The 15462-nt window shown below is 45.1% G+C and overlaps 1 protein-coding gene across 7 annotated transcripts in view; it reads right to left on the reverse strand.

The window, feature by feature from the left end:
• Positions 1–15462, reverse strand: part of ST7L (suppression of tumorigenicity 7 like) — a 43400-nt gene that overhangs the window by 13924 nt on the left and 14014 nt on the right. For 4 of the 7 annotated variants that reach the window (XM_048071023.2, XM_048071024.2, XM_013189682.3 and 1 more), the window contains 8 exons: positions 14698–14780; positions 13890–14049; positions 13297–13351; positions 12510–12625; positions 10886–10964; positions 9963–10117; positions 9343–9440; positions 744–858 (listed from right to left, as the gene is read on the reverse strand). In XM_048071023.2, coding sequence (XP_047926980.2) covers positions 744–858; positions 9343–9440; positions 9963–10117; positions 10886–10964; positions 12510–12625; positions 13297–13351; positions 13890–14049; positions 14698–14780 — 861 coding nt within the window. Of the gene's footprint in view, positions 1–743; positions 859–9342; positions 9441–9962; positions 10118–10885; positions 10965–12509; positions 12626–13296; positions 13352–13889; positions 14050–14697; positions 14781–15077; positions 15460–15462 lie in introns of those variants that run through there. The other 3 variants (XM_066983189.1, XM_066983190.1, XM_066983191.1) reach the window with 1 other exon arrangement.

Below are 15462 nucleotides of genomic sequence, written 5' to 3' on the forward strand. Positions count from 1 at the left end.
CAAAAACATCCTCCTTCCATGTTCCTCCATTTTAGAGATGATTTAATGGACAGATTTGACAGCAGCACTTTGTACACTAATGATGTGGGCATTATCTAGGTGGCAAAACTCTGAGGACAGTAAGAAAGTAAGGATATACTTTATTAGCCTTTTTCTAGACTCGTATAACACCTGAAATGTATTACTTCAGATGCAAAGTGAAAGCAAACCACTGCCACTTAATGAACGAAAGCTTGTATACCACTAATCTCTGGCAAGCAGCATGCTTGTATGTCACTAATCTCTGGCAAGCAGCCTCGCTATTACAGAATCTTGAGGCCAAGACTGGAACACAAGAGAGGGGAAGACAACCTTTTTCAGCCTATTTACATCAATTACTTAGGAGGCCATGAGCTAACAGAGAAAGGCTGATGAAATTAGGCATAACCATGGATGCAGAAGAGATTAAGAATTAAAATAATCCTTGAGCTGAGGCAAAGTGAGCTCCAAGATATCTTTACGAATTAGTGTTAACTTAACATAAAAGGTGTGCATGGGTTATAGGTCGCCTAAATTTGAGCTCACAATTCAAAATAAAAGAAACAACCCACGCTCTGGAAATACCTACTTGTTGCTGATGAAGGGAATCTAAGTCAAAAAGCTGAGATACTGGTTAGACATCTGCTTTCGGATAGGCAAGCCTTGCCCAGTTCACCTATGCACTTATACAAAACCACCAGTATTTCCCAGTATACATCGCTTACCATCATACTTTGCTAAAACTGCCTGGACATCTGCATAAGCCTGTAACTCCAGTAGCGCCTCCAGGAGGTTTTCGTGAATATTCAGCATGCTGAGAAGTGGAAACTCTTTCATTAACTACAAATCAGTAAAAAGAAATATATTAGGCACATATAGATTTTCACTTGAATCCCAGAAATATTTAATAGAAATCAGCATAATTTAAGCTGTTCTTTTCAATGTTCTTTTCTCTTCTAGCATTCGAAACTGGCACGTAAGCAACATGAAAAGTATCGCATTATTCCTATCTTAAAGTCATCACATTTTTCCTCTGTTCACCTACTAGAAAATACATATACTGAGGTTCACAAAACATGCTCTCAGCCCAGATTTGCATATCTCCCACAGTGGGTTGATTTGGTCAGTAATACTTTCCCATGTAAAAACAGCCTATGATAAACCTTTGGCAAGTGAAAGAAAAATTAGGAGGAGGTATAAAGCTGGCTGTTTTGACAGGTTAGTTGTTAAGCCAAGTGTCCTGGTTCCAGTTAGGACAGAGTTAATGTTCCCTCATAGTAGCTGGTAGGGTGCTATGTTTTGGATTAGGATGAGAAGAGCGCTGATAACATGCTGATGTTTTAATTGTTGCAGAGCAGTGTTTACACCAGGCCAAGGACTTTTCGGCTTCTCGCTCTGTCCTGCCAGCGAGCAGGCTGGGGGTGCAGCAGGAGCTGGGAGGGGACAGACCCAGGACAGCTGACCCAAACTGGCCAAAGGGGTATTCCATACCATCTGACGTCATGCTAAACAATATATAGGGGTGGCTGGCCGGGGTGGGGGGGCCGGCTGCTCGGGAATAGGCTGGGCATCGGTCAGCGGGTGGTGAGCAATTGCATTGTGCATCACTTGTTTTCTTACACATTATTATTGTTAATACTATTACCATTATCACTATTATTGTTATTATTGTTGTTGTTATTTTCCTGTCTTGATAAACTGTCTTTATCTCAACTCACGGGCTTCACTTTCCCGTTTCTCTCCCCCCATCCCAGGGAGGGAGGGGGGAGGGTGAGCGAACGGCTGTGTGGTGTTTGGCTGCCAGCCGGGTTAAACCACAACAGTCTTTTTGGCGCCCAACGTGGGGCCCGAAGGGTTGAGATATCGACAAATCTGACCAGAGTGTGTTAAACTAAAATTGGTATAAGTATTGGACCTGCTTAATAGTTGCTAGTCACGATGTTGATTGCCTTAATCTCCAGTCTGCTGTACCTGTATTCCAAATTGAGTTTTATGGTGCGTTACTTTCTGTATGTGCTCCCTGTTGCACTGTTTATCCTTTCCGGGCCCTGGTTTAAGATTGTTATGGTACTGTGCGGTGTAACAATGGCTTATGAAATGATGAAATATCTGGTCACGACTTTAACCTGGTATTTATACTCAGCACTGACGTCGACTCTATACTTTGGAACCCATATCTCGGAAACTATTAGCAATTACACCTATTGCCTGTTTTCGTTAGGGAGCCAATCTGTGAAGGGGACAGGGGAAGACATGTTTCCCTACCTGTTCACTCTCCCTTTCTCCTTCACCACCACTCTCTTATCCCCCGAGTTAGTTACGGTGGTTCTCCGAGATGTTGAATATCCTTGGGATACTCAGACCAGCCTGCTCTTGTTGTTATGTCTCCTGAATGCGCTTCAGATTTTGTGGAGGGTTAAACAACTACTTAGGAATCTCATCCGGAGATCTGTCTTGAGGCGGGGTAGTTGCGAGTGGCAGGGAGTGTGGGAGGATATGGGCAGGTTTCTAGAGCAGTGGTCACCTCCAGTGTTTTGGACATTCACCCCTGAACAACTGCAAAATCCTAAAAAGCTGGCAGAATGCTTGAAAAAAAGGTGTCATGACTCTGGCAGTTCCAAAGTGACACAAATCACTGTAGCGTGCTGGGGTCTGGCTTGTGCCTATCGAGCTGCAATTGATGTTATTAGCAACCTAGCTCCAGCTCCTGCAGCCGCTCCAGCTGCAGCTCCTGCAGCCGCTCCAGTTCCAGCTCCTGCAGCCGCTCCAGTTCCAGCTCCTGCAGCCGCTCCAGTTCCAGCTCCTGCAGCCGCTCCAGTTCCAGCTCCTGCAGCTACTCCAGCTCCAGCTCCTGCAGCCGCTCCAGTTCCAGCTCCTGCAGCTACTCCAGCTGCAGCTCCTGTAGCCGCTCCAGCTCCTGCAGCCGCTCCAGTTCCAGCTCCTGCAGCTACTCCAGTTCCAGCTCCTGCAGCCGCTCCAGTTCCAGCTCCTGCAGCCGCTCCAGTTCCAGCTCCTGCAGCCGCTCCAGTTCCAGCTCCTGCAGCCGCTCCAGTTCCAGCTCCTGCAGCCGCTCCAGTTCCAGCTCCTGCAGCCGCTCCAGCTGCAGCTCCTGCAGCCGCTCCAGCTCCTGCAGCCGCTCCAGCTCCAGCTCCTGCAGCCGTTCCGGCTCCTGCAGCCGCTCCAGCTCCAGCCCCTGCAGCTGCCCCAGCTCCTGCAGCTGCCCCAGCTCCTGCAGCTGCCCCAGCTCGTGCAGCTGCTCCCACTCCTGTGGCTGGGTCAGAGAAACGAGCTGTAGCAGTGCAAGTTGACCCCGCAGAGGGTATCCCAACCCCTGTGGCAGACCCTGTGTCTGGGTCAGAGAAACGAGCTGTAGCAGTGCAAGTTGACCCCGCAGAGTGTATTCCAAGCCCTGTGGCAGACCCTGTGTCTGGGTCAGAGAAACGAGCTGTAGCAGTGCAAGTTGACCCCGCAGAGGGTATTCCAACCCCTGTGGCAGACCCTGTGGCTGGGTCAGAGAAACGAGCTGTAGCAGTGCAAGTTGCCCCTGTAGACAAGGTGAAAAAATGGTATAGAGGCTCAGGTCGTTTAAAACGCAGACAGTCTTCTGCTAAGTCTGGGCGAAGTGAAGACGAGGCTGGGCCATCAAAAGTGCAGGAGACTGAAGATGAGGATGAGGATGGCGAAAAATCAACAGTAACTACCCGGACTCCATACCAGCCATCAAAGGTGCAGGAGACTGAAGATGAGGATGAGGATGTCGGAAAATCAACAGTAACTACCCGGACTCTACACCGGCCATCAAAGGTGCAGAAGACTGAAGATGAGGATGAGGATGTCGAAAAATCAACAGTAATTACCCGAACTCTATACCAGCGTGAGCTACGAGATGTGCGAAAAGATTTTGGTCGCTGTATAGGCGAGCAGCTTGTCACCTGGCTGCTCCGGTGCTGGGACACGGGAGCCAATTATGTGGAATTGGAGGGCAAGGAAGCCAGGCGGCTGGGATCCCTTGCTAGGGACGCATGCATTGACAAAGCAATTGGAGATGGAGCACAATCTCGCAGCCTCTGGAGGCGTCTCCTGTCAGCTGTGAAGGAAAGGTATCTCTTCAAGGAAGAACTTGTATGTTTACCAAGCAAATGGACCACCATGGAGAAGGGAATTCAGTACCTGAGGGAATTGGCCGTACGGGAAGTAATTTATAAGGACCTAGATGACGCACAAACATCCGCAGATCCAGATGCAGTCCAGTGTACACCACCCATGTGGCGGAAGTTTGTACGGAGTGCCCCATCATCATATGCCAACTCATTGGCAATACTAGCCTGGAAAACGGAGGAGAATCCCACAGTGAATGAAGTGACTAAAATACTCCGGCAGTATGAAGGAAATCTCTCCTCTTCCCTAAAGGCCTGTGTCTCAGCTGTGGAGAAACTCTCTGAAGAGGTCCACCAACTTAAAGAGAATTTATCTTCCCCTCCACCTGAACGAACCAGTGTCCACCAGCTAAAAGAGAATGCTTTAGAGAAACTTTCTGAAAAGATCCACCAACTTGAAGAAAGATTATCTTCCCCTTCACCTGAACGAACCAGTGTCCACCAGCTAAAAGAGAATGCTTTGGAGAAACTTTCTGAAAAGATCCACCAACTTGAAGAAAGATTATCTTCCCCTTCACCTGAACGAACCAGTGTCCACCAGCTAAAAGAGAATGCTTTGGAGAAACTTTCTGAAAAGATCCACCAACTTGAAGAAAGATTATCTTCCCCTTCACCTGAACGAACTAGTGTCCACCAGCTAAAAGAGAATACCTTGGAGAAACTTTCTGAAGAGATCCACCAACTTAAAGAGAGTTTATTTTCCTCCCCACCTGTACAAACCAGTGTCTCAGCTATTAGGGGTAAACGTTCATCTATGCAAGGAAGACAATATGGTGGGCACACACACCGCGCCACCCTGTGGTTTTACCTACGTGACCATGGAGAGGACATGAGAAAATGGGATGGAAAATCTACTGCGACCCTAGAGGCACGGGTACGTGAATTGCAAAGGAAAACAATTGGGAAAAAGGAGTTCTCTGAAAGGTTTGCTGCTCCAACTTCCAGCAGGCAGTCCTTTAAACACAGAAATGAAGATTCTGACCAGGACTAGAGGGGCCCTGCCTCCAGCCAGGGGGAGGAAAGGGACAATCGAGTTTATTGGACTGTGTGGATTCGATGGCCTGGCACGTCAGACGCACAGAAGTATAAGGCTTTGGTAGACACCGGTGCACAATGTACTCTAATGCCATCAAGCTATAAAGGGCCAGAGCCCATCTGTATTTATGGTGTGACGGGGGGATCCCAGCAGTTAACTGTATTGGAGGCTGAAGTGAGTCTAACCGGTAATGAGTGGCAAAAGCACCGTATTGTGACTGGCCCAGATGCTCCGTGCATCCTTGGCATAGACTATCTTAGAAGAGGATATTTCAAGGACCCAAAAGGGTTCCGCTGGGCTTTTGGCATAGCTGCTTTGGAGACAGAGGACATTAAACAGTTGTCTACCTTGCCTGGTCTCTCAGAGGACCCTTCTGTTGTGGGGTTGCTGAGGGTTGAAGAACAGCAAGTGCCGATCGCTACCACAACTGTGCACCGGCGGCAATATCGCACCAACCGAGACTCCCTGAGTCCCATCCATAAGCTAATTCGTCAACTGGAGAGCCAAGGAGTGATCAGCAAGACTCATTCACCTTTTAATAGTCCCATATGGCCAGTGCGAAAGTCTAATGGTGAGTGGAGACTAACAGTGGACTATCGTGGCCTGAACGAAGTCACGCCACCACTGAGTGCTGCAGTGCCGGACATGCTAGAACTCCAGTATGAACTGGAATCAAAGGCAGCCAAGTGGTATGCCACAATTGATATCGCTAATGCATTTTTCTCCATCCCTCTAGCAGCACAGTGCAGGCCACAGTTTGCTTTCACTTGGAGGGGAGTCCAATATACTTGGAATCGGCTGCCCCAGGGGTGGAAACACAGCCCTACCATTTGCCATGGACTGATCCAGTCTGCGCTGGAGCAGGGGGAAGCTCCTGAACACCTGCAGTACATCGATGACATCATTGTGTGGGGTGACACTGCAGAAGAAGTTTTCGAGAAAGGGAAGAAAATAGTCCAAATCCTTCTGAAGGCCGGTTTTGCCATAAAACAGAATAAAGTTAAAGGACCTGCACGAGAGATCCAGTTTTTAGGAATAAAATGGCAAGATGGACGCCGTCAAATCCCAATGGATGTGATCAACAAAATAACAGCTATGTCTCCACCAACTAGCAAAAAAGAAACACAAACTTTCCTAGGTGTCGTGGGGTTTTGGAGAATGCATATTCCAAATTACAGTCTGATTGTAAACCCGCTCTACCAAGTAACCCGTAAGAAGAATGCTTTTGAATGGGGCCCTGAGCAACGACAAGCCTTTGAACAAATTAAGCAGGAAATAGTTCATGCAGTAGCCCTCGGGCCAGTCCGAACAGGACCAGATGTAAAGAATGTGCTCTACACCGCAGCCGGAGAGAATGGTCCCACCTGGAGCCTCTGGCAGAAAGAACCTGGGGAAACTCGAGGTCGACCCCTGGGGTTTTGGAGTCGGGGATACAGAGGATCTGAAGCCCGCTATACTCCAACTGAAAAGGAGATATTGGCAGCATATGAAGGAGTTCGATCTACTTCGGAAGTGGTCGGTACTGAAGCGCAGCTCCTCCTGGCACCCCGACTGCCGGTACTAGGCTGGATGTTCAAAGGAAGGGTCCCCTCTACGCATCATGCAACTGATGCTACATGGAGCAAGTGGGTTGCACTGATTACTCAGCGGGCTCGAATAGGAAACCCCAGTCGCCCAGGAATCTTGGAGGTGATTATGGACTGGCCAGAAGGCAAATACTTTGGGATATCACCAGAGGAGGAGGTGGTTCGTGCTGAAGAAGCCCCCCTGTACAACAAGCTACCGGAAAATGAGAAGAAATATGCCTTGTTCACTGACGGGTCCTGTCGTATTGTGGGAAAGCATCGGAGATGGAAAGCTGCTGTATGGAGTCCTACACGACGGGTTGCAGAAGCTGCTGAGGGAGAAGGTGAATCGAGTCAGTTTGCAGAAGTAAAAGCCATTCAGCTGGCTTTAGATATTGCTGAACGAGAAAAGTGGCCAGTTCTCTATCTCTATACTGATTCATGGATGGTAGCAAATGCCCTGTGGGGGTGGTTACAGCAATGGAAGCAGAACAACTGGCAGCGCAGGGGCAAGCCCATCTGGGCTGCGGCATTGTGGCAAGATATTGCTGCCCGGGTAGAGAACCTGGTTGTAAAGGTACGCCATGTAGATGCTCATGTGCCCAAGAATCGGGCTACTGAAGAACACCAAAACAACCAGCAGGTGGATCAGGCTGCTAAGATTGAAGTGGCTCAGGTGGACCTGGACTGGCAACATAAAGGTGAATTATTTATAGCCCGATGGGCCCATGACACCTCAGGCCATCAAGGTAGAGATGCAACCTACAGATGGGCTCGTGATCGAGGGGTGGACCTGACCATGGACACTATAGCACAGGTTATTCATGACTGTGAAACATGTGCTGCAATCAAGCAAGCCAAACGGTCAAAACCTCTTTGGTATGGAGGACGATGGCTGAAATATAAATATGGAGAGGCCTGGCAGATTGATTACATCACACTCCCTCAAACCCGCAACGGCAAGCGCCACGTACTTACAATGGTGGAAGCAACCACCGGATGGCTGGAAACATATCCTGTGCCCCATGCCACCGCCCGGAACACTATCCTGGGCCTTGAAAAGCAAGTCTTATGGCGACATGGCACCCCAGAGAGAATTGAGTCAGACAACGGGACTCATTTCCGAAACAACCTTATAGACACTTGGGCCAAAGAACATGGTATTGAGTGGGTGTATCACATCCCCTATCATGCACCAGCCTCTGGAAAAGTTGAACGATACAATGGACTGTTGAAGACTACACTGAAAGCAATGGGTGCTGGGACATTCAAAAATTGGGATACACATTTGGCAAAGGCCACCTGGTTAGTCAATACCAGGGGATCTGCCAACCGAGCTGGACCTGCCCAATCAAACCTGTTACGCACTGTAGAAGGGGATAAAGTTCCTGTAGTGCACGTAAGAAACATGCTGGGTAAAACAGTCTGGGCTACTCCTGCCTCAGGAAAAGGCAAACCCATTCGTGGAATTGCTTTTGCTCAGGGACCTGGATGCACTTGGTGGGTAATGCAAAAGAATGGGGAGGTCCGGTGTGTACCTCAAGGGGATTTGATACTGGGTGAGAATAGCCCATGAGTTGAATTGTAGTATGTTAATTATTATATAATAATGTATGTCATCACTACCATGATTGCTATATATCATAGATGAAAATGGTGATTAATTAGAATGTATTGGACAGAGTGTAACCTGAGCATGACATAAATGGTATGGAATAAGGGGTGGATATCTGTCCTGGTTCCAGTTAGGACAGAGTTAATGTTCCCTCATAGTAGCTGGTAGGGTGCTATGTTTTGGATTAGGATGAGAAGAGCGCTGATAACATGCTGATGTTTTAATTGTTGCAGAGCAGTGTTTACACCAGGCCAAGGACTTTTCGGCTTCTCGCTCTGTCCTGCCAGCGAGCAGGCTGGGGGTGCAGCAGGAGCTGGGAGGGGACAGACCCAGGACAGCTGACCCAAACTGGCCAAAGGGGTATTCCATACCATCTGACGTCATGCTAAACAATATATAGGGGTGGCTGGCCGGGGTGGGGGGGCCGGCTGCTCGGGAATAGGCTGGGCATCGGTCAGCGGGTGGTGAGCAATTGCATTGTGCATCACTTGTTTTCTTACACATTATTATTGTTAATACTATTACCATTATCACTATTATTGTTATTATTGTTGTTGTTATTTTCCTGTCTTGATAAACTGTCTTTATCTCAACTCACGGGCTTCACTTTCCCGTTTCTCTCCCCCCATCCCAGGGAGGGAGGGGGGAGGGTGAGCGAACGGCTGTGTGGTGTTTGGCTGCCAGCCGGGTTAAACCACAACACCAAGCACAAAGGAAACTGGACAACAGAGCTTTGAACTTACGACATTATATAACAAAAATTTGAACCCCAGATATGAGAAATAAAAAAAAACTGTTCTCAAGAAAATCATAAAGTGTGATGTGCAAATCTCACTGGGAAATAATTCAATTAGATTTACTATGATGCCTACAAAAGGATTTTAAACCAACAGTTTGAACGATGTGACTGAAAACAACAGAAAAAAACAGGAGCAACTCCTTATTACTTACATCTCTCATCATTTTGACTGCTTCTCGTATTCTTCCAAGTTTTCTTGCACACATAGCTAGTCTCCTTTTCACATACACCAGTACATTGGTGTCTCTTCCTGATGAAAAAGAGGAAAACAATAATCTACCAGTTTTAATCCTTTACTCTCCCTCTCCCAAAATCACACCAAAAATCCCAAAACCTTCTTCCTAACCACATGTAAAAGCATAACAATCACTACTGCTGTCCCAACCAAGGCCCGTCTAGACCAATCCCAGAAACTTTTAAATAGGTTAAATGACAAAAAAAGTTTGTTTTCCGCATCAGTGGTGTAAAAACAGAAGATGCTACGGCCAAATGCTAATTGTTCCATTAGTCTGCTCTATCTATCTACCCTGCTTTCCAAGACAATAACGCATCCAGCCTCAGCAAGACAACCTATGATGAATACACAGCACACCTGCCACCTTCTAGATTCATTTGGGTACTACGTAAGATCATAGAGCACATGCACAAGCATACTAAAAAAAGCAGGAAGTGCCTCACTGAATTAAAAATCAAACTAGAATCACTAATTATGAATTTAGTTGTACGTATCTGCTCACACAAAAATAAGTGTTTTTGATTTAAAAGTGCTTACTCAGCTGTGCTTCATGCTGTGGACTTTGGGAATGGCAGTTCTGAGACTTCCTGTAAATCATTTCTCCTGCTTTCAGAGCCTGCTTAAAGTACTTCTCAGCATCTACAATAGTCGTTGCTTCTTCCTCTGCTAGAAGAACATACGCAGTGGCACAACTGTAATAAGGAAAAAAGCCACAGATCAGTCTGAGGGACAACATTCACTATTTCTGAATAAGTACAGAAGAATCAGAAACGGGGAGTTTTCACATACGTTAAGTATCTAAACATCGACAATATTAAACTACCAGATTATTGACTGAGTAACGTTAAAATAGCGTCAGGAAAACAGACTTTTCAGTTTTACAGAAACACACACATTAGGAGAAAAACTAAAGAAAGTTCTAACAGCAAGTAAGGTTATTTTCCTTGAAATATTAAAATGCACTGGTAATTTTCTGCTGATTTTTTTTTGTTTGGTTTGCATTTTAAAACCAGTAGATAGACCTAATTACACAAAAACAACCAGAGTACATAAAGAAATGGATCAGAGAAGTGCACTGAATTCTTTCATTTGTGTTGTAGGAGTATTTTTAAATCCCTTACAGGAATGGCATCTATGAACCTCAAATATAGCGTTATCACAATGCCACCACTGATACACATATAATCTCATATAAGATTAAGATTTCTCCTTTGTTATTGCTATGGAATCTTTCCTAATAAAAGTGGAGAACAAAAGCTATTTGTAAATTTATTATAGTTCAATACTTGAGTGTAACTTACAGCCATGTGTGTAATTCTCACGCTCGCAGAAATCCCCCTTCAGCTATGCAGAACTTTGTTAATTATTATTATTAGAAGACACTGACAGTGTGCTCAACATGAATCCATTTATTCTTTCAGATTAGAAACAAAGCAAATGATCTTATACTCTAAACTTACTCATTGTTCAACTCTAAAGCCTGATACGCTGCTTTAATCCGGGCTTGAGGGTTTCTCTCTCGCCATGCTTTCTGCATTACTGTTGCAAAAACATTTAAAGACTGGTGAGATACAGACAGGCTGGTGAAACACCTGGTAGCAAATCAGAAAAGGCGAGGCAATGCTGGCTGCTCAAGTGTCAATTCTGCATTAACATTCACAACTATTTTGAAAATTCCTGTTTTCTGTGTAACTGTTGTAGGTAATAGTAAATAAATGTTTTAACTTCAGCAAGAGTTTCTACCAAAAGCAGCAGAATCTTGTACCTTCTCATTATGTCAGAAACTTAACTTAAGATAGCAACACCGTCAGGAAGATTATTCGCTGACCATTTAAAAACTCCTACACTGAGAAGCAAAGACAGCTTACATAACCAGACAGATGTACAATTTCTAAATTGCTACAGATTTTGGAAACATTTCCCAAGACTTGTTGAAAGCTTGGCAGGAGCGATCATTAAACACAGGTTCTTGCACAGACCTGCACAGAATTTTAATTTAAGCTTTCAAACAGAGCTTCAAAGAAACAATGATAGAGGTAAGCTCTGTGTTGCACAGGCATACTTAAGTATGAAATAAGCATAAAATGCTTCAGTATTGAGACAACTGCCAGATCATAAAGGGTTAAACAGCTTGTTTCTAAATTTACAAAGCACTTCTGAGTAGCTTAGCCACACAGCAAAGCCAATTCAATATACACTACATTATCACCTTATTAGAAAGCATTACAGGAGGCAACAAGAATGGGTGAAATTATCTCTAAAACTTTCCCCACTATTCTTCCATTAGGGAAAAATGGGAATCCCAAACTGGAAGCCAGTTTCTAGCAAAAAACACTCAACTTACTTATAGCTACCATTTTCAGTGCAGAACTAACAGCTTTCACACTAAATAACAGTTCTGAAATAAGTCCAAAACCTTACGTTCATGGAATTACATATCTGGCCTATCTCAAAGTATGATAAGAAAATTGAGGAATCTATACATGTTTCTTTTGGAACAAAACCTTCTGCTGTCCAGCAAGAACACCATGGAAAAATGTTTGAGTTTTCTTTTGGAAACAAAATATTAGTCTTGGCTTAGTAAGCGAGACAATACACTCCATTTGTGAAACAAAAACACATCATTCATATCAAACATGTCACAACTAGCTGACAAGTAATGCTTCCGGAACTTGACAAATTGGTAATAGCTAACACCTAGTCTGACAATAACCAGGTAGAGAGCATATTCTGCACTAAACATTTGGAATACAATGACAAAATAATGGAGACTGCACTATTCATTATTACAGTTCAAATGAGACCACTTCATTGGTTTTTGAGAATACAGTCCAGGTTGTTAATTATTTAAAAAGCGTGAGATCTTAAAATATGTCAGGATCCTGATAGTCTTAGTAGATAAAGCACAAAGTAAAAAACATCTTTTCTCTAACACCACCTATTAAAGCTCCTAGATAGTAGAGAAAAGCTATTTCAGAAAATATTTGACATGACAGCTTGTACTACCTTGAAGTACTACCTTGAAGTGTATAACCACTCTACATATTCCAACTGTTATGTACCTTATGCATATGACACTGGTACCTGTATCTGAAGGCCGAAGGGCATCTGTATCACACGTGAAAAAGTTCTGATGATCTTGAGCAGACAAATTCATGTCATAGTATGTAAGGGGCTCCTTCCCAGTCACCCACGTGTATCTTCAATGGGAGAAATTTCAGTAAGATGCGTTGCTAGTAAATAGTAACGCTGATGCAAAAAAGGGTATCTGATGTGCTTAACTACAAGCTAGTGCAGATTTTATTATCGTTATTATTAATAAAACACTGGAGTTACTAATCAGAAGTTTTCAAGTACTCCTGTTCCATAATCTTAACAGTTTGCCAGCAGGCTTCCTGCAGAAGGAAAGTCTTTCTGAGGCCGAAGTCCTAATCAACTTGAAAAACAGCTTCCTATGAAGCAGCTTTTTCTACAAAATAACACTAGGAGACTTAAATACAGTTGTATCTGTTTAATAAGAGAGATTTAAGATTCTGAATCAGTGTCAGCCTCTGAATAAAACTGTAACAGCTGTAAGATCATGACTTTCATAGAGTTATTGAAAGAAGATGAAAATAATTCCGGGAATACTTTTCTCCTACTTTACTCTCAAATAAATGATGATGTTTACAATAATATTTGCATTCTTAACATTGAAACTGCCAAAGCTTGGAGAGGTGCCTTTTAAACACAGGATTGGCATCAATCACCCCTATAATCTCACAGGTTTCAGCTGTCTCCCAATATTACTAGTACAAGCCCTGCAAAGAAGTCATGTGTATGCTCCCAATTAATTTTAAAAACATGCAATGGAAAGTAAGATAGTTAATACCTGCTATACTCTGCCCCTCTGAAAAGATTAAGAGGATTTCGCCACACCTTGCACTCTGAAAAGAAAGTACTTACTGAGTTAAGAGCAGAAATATTACCACCTTGATTTAAAATGCAGTAATGCAAATGCAATCTTACTTTAAAAAGCAGTTTTTATCTTAGATTTATTTGACCTGAGCACAATCATACAATCTTTATCATCTCCCTGAATTTCTCCTATCACTTAAATATTTTGGCTCCCCACCATTGTTGTGGTACAAAAGCACATGTGGGAAAGATTAAACACTGCCATTTACATTCAAGCAATTTTACCTTGCACATGTTTAGAATAGCTAATATCTAGTGTTACTTAAACAGTTTTAGCTGAACGTGTAACATATTTTCTAGATGATGTTTTTAATAATGAATGTTTTAGATCAAAGATACATTATCACTTGATTTCTTTTATCATATTAATAAAACGCATCGTAAGGCATAGGCCTTTCCCCAATTACTACAAGCACTAATGCTTAGTCAAAGCCATTTAAAACTCAACTCATTTGAGCCAGTCGCCTGCAAGCTTAATGAAAACTGTTGGGACACATTAACAATCACCTGGCATATTCTGCCTGTTTGTCTCATTCTCTCCAACTGAGAACGCTGCTGGTGCTGGAGGGCTATTTTCCACACCTCCAATGAGGGGTCTCAGATGACTCACAGATACCTGCTCGATGAAAGATGTGCCATATTTTCGGAAATGCCACCACTCAAATACCTGTTATGGGAGAAAAAAGCATCAGAAATTTCTTTAGGCAACACCCTTCCAACATAAACATCAGAGATGAAAAGTAAATTGCACAGAGGAAGGACATCCCCTTGCAAATTATTACAGGCAGGACCTATCTACATACAAATTAATACTAATTATCTGTTTCGGGCCTGTCTTGTCATGTGGAATTACCCCCGTAACATAGAAGAGATTGGAAAAAAAGTAAATTTTAGTCTAATCACGTTACTCTCCCCCCACGTTGTTAGGATAACTTCTAAGCCCTTTCAGAAAGTGCCTCGATCTTATACACTAAAGTGTGCTGTACAGGGAAATCGCACATGCAGGCACAACATGGATATAGCTTTTTCACTTTACAAAATTAATCCCAAATAATAAAGCACAAAATGGACAGTTAAAACAAGCCTGAGTTCCTTAAAACAAATTCAAGTTATTTTCCCCAGATTCACCTAAATGTACAAGACACATAGGAAAAGAGTACTGATTATACATCGGAAAAGATACTCGGTAACAAGCTCCTTCGTAGTACAAAGGCACCCTCTAGAGTCTGATAAAAGTCTGTTGCATTTACCCTTAATGAAAGAATCTTAGAGGTGCTAAATTTGTTAAAGGAGAGGAGAACAGTGGACTACTTACAAATATCAGGCCAGATATGAAAGATGAGGTCACTGTAAGGGCAAAGTAGAATTTTGGAGTCAAAGTGCTTAAGAACACAGTCACTGTTAAGAAACACAAAAAAACAAAGACTTAATGAGCAGAACTGAAACACACAGAGAGCTTTTTATTAAACACTGCGTGAAACACTACGCGGACATAACACACAGCACAGCCCGCGTAACTTCACAGGTTACGTCACTTTATCAGAAAACCCCTTCAGTCTGCTACTGTCCTTCCGTAACTGTGACAGCCGACTGGGTTCCACGTGACCCCCTCCCCCCCCCCCCAAAAAAAATCGGTGTAAATTCTTAACGAGGCCGGGCAGGGCCCCCCCCGGGCAGGGCCCCCCCGCCTCTCACCGGCGGCCAGCCCGTCCCGGAGCCGCAGCGGCACCCGCAGCACGGCGTAACACAGCCCGAGCCCGGCGGCCACGGCCAGGAGCCCGCGGGCCCAGGGCGCCGCCGCCGCCGCCCGCCGCCGCAGCTGCTCCCAGCGCCGCAGCGCCGCGGCCGCCCCGGGGCACGACGGCCCCCGCCCGCTGCCTGTCCCGCTCCCGCTCCCGGTCCCGGTCCCGCTGCCGTCCGCCATGGCCGCCGCCGGGGGACGCCGGGAGAGGGACGGGGCGGGGCGGGGTCCGCCCTCGGGGCTCGGCGGTCACCAGCCGGGACCCCCCGCGCCTCGCGGCCCCGCTCCGGCGGCGGGCGGAGACCGCGGGCGGAGACCCCGCGCCCCGCCAGCCCCGGG

Source organism: Anser cygnoides, chromosome 25, assembly GCF_040182565.1.
Source record: "Anser cygnoides isolate HZ-2024a breed goose chromosome 25, Taihu_goose_T2T_genome, whole genome shotgun sequence".
In the NCBI taxonomy this organism is placed as follows: domain Eukaryota; kingdom Metazoa; phylum Chordata; class Aves; order Anseriformes; family Anatidae; genus Anser; species Anser cygnoides.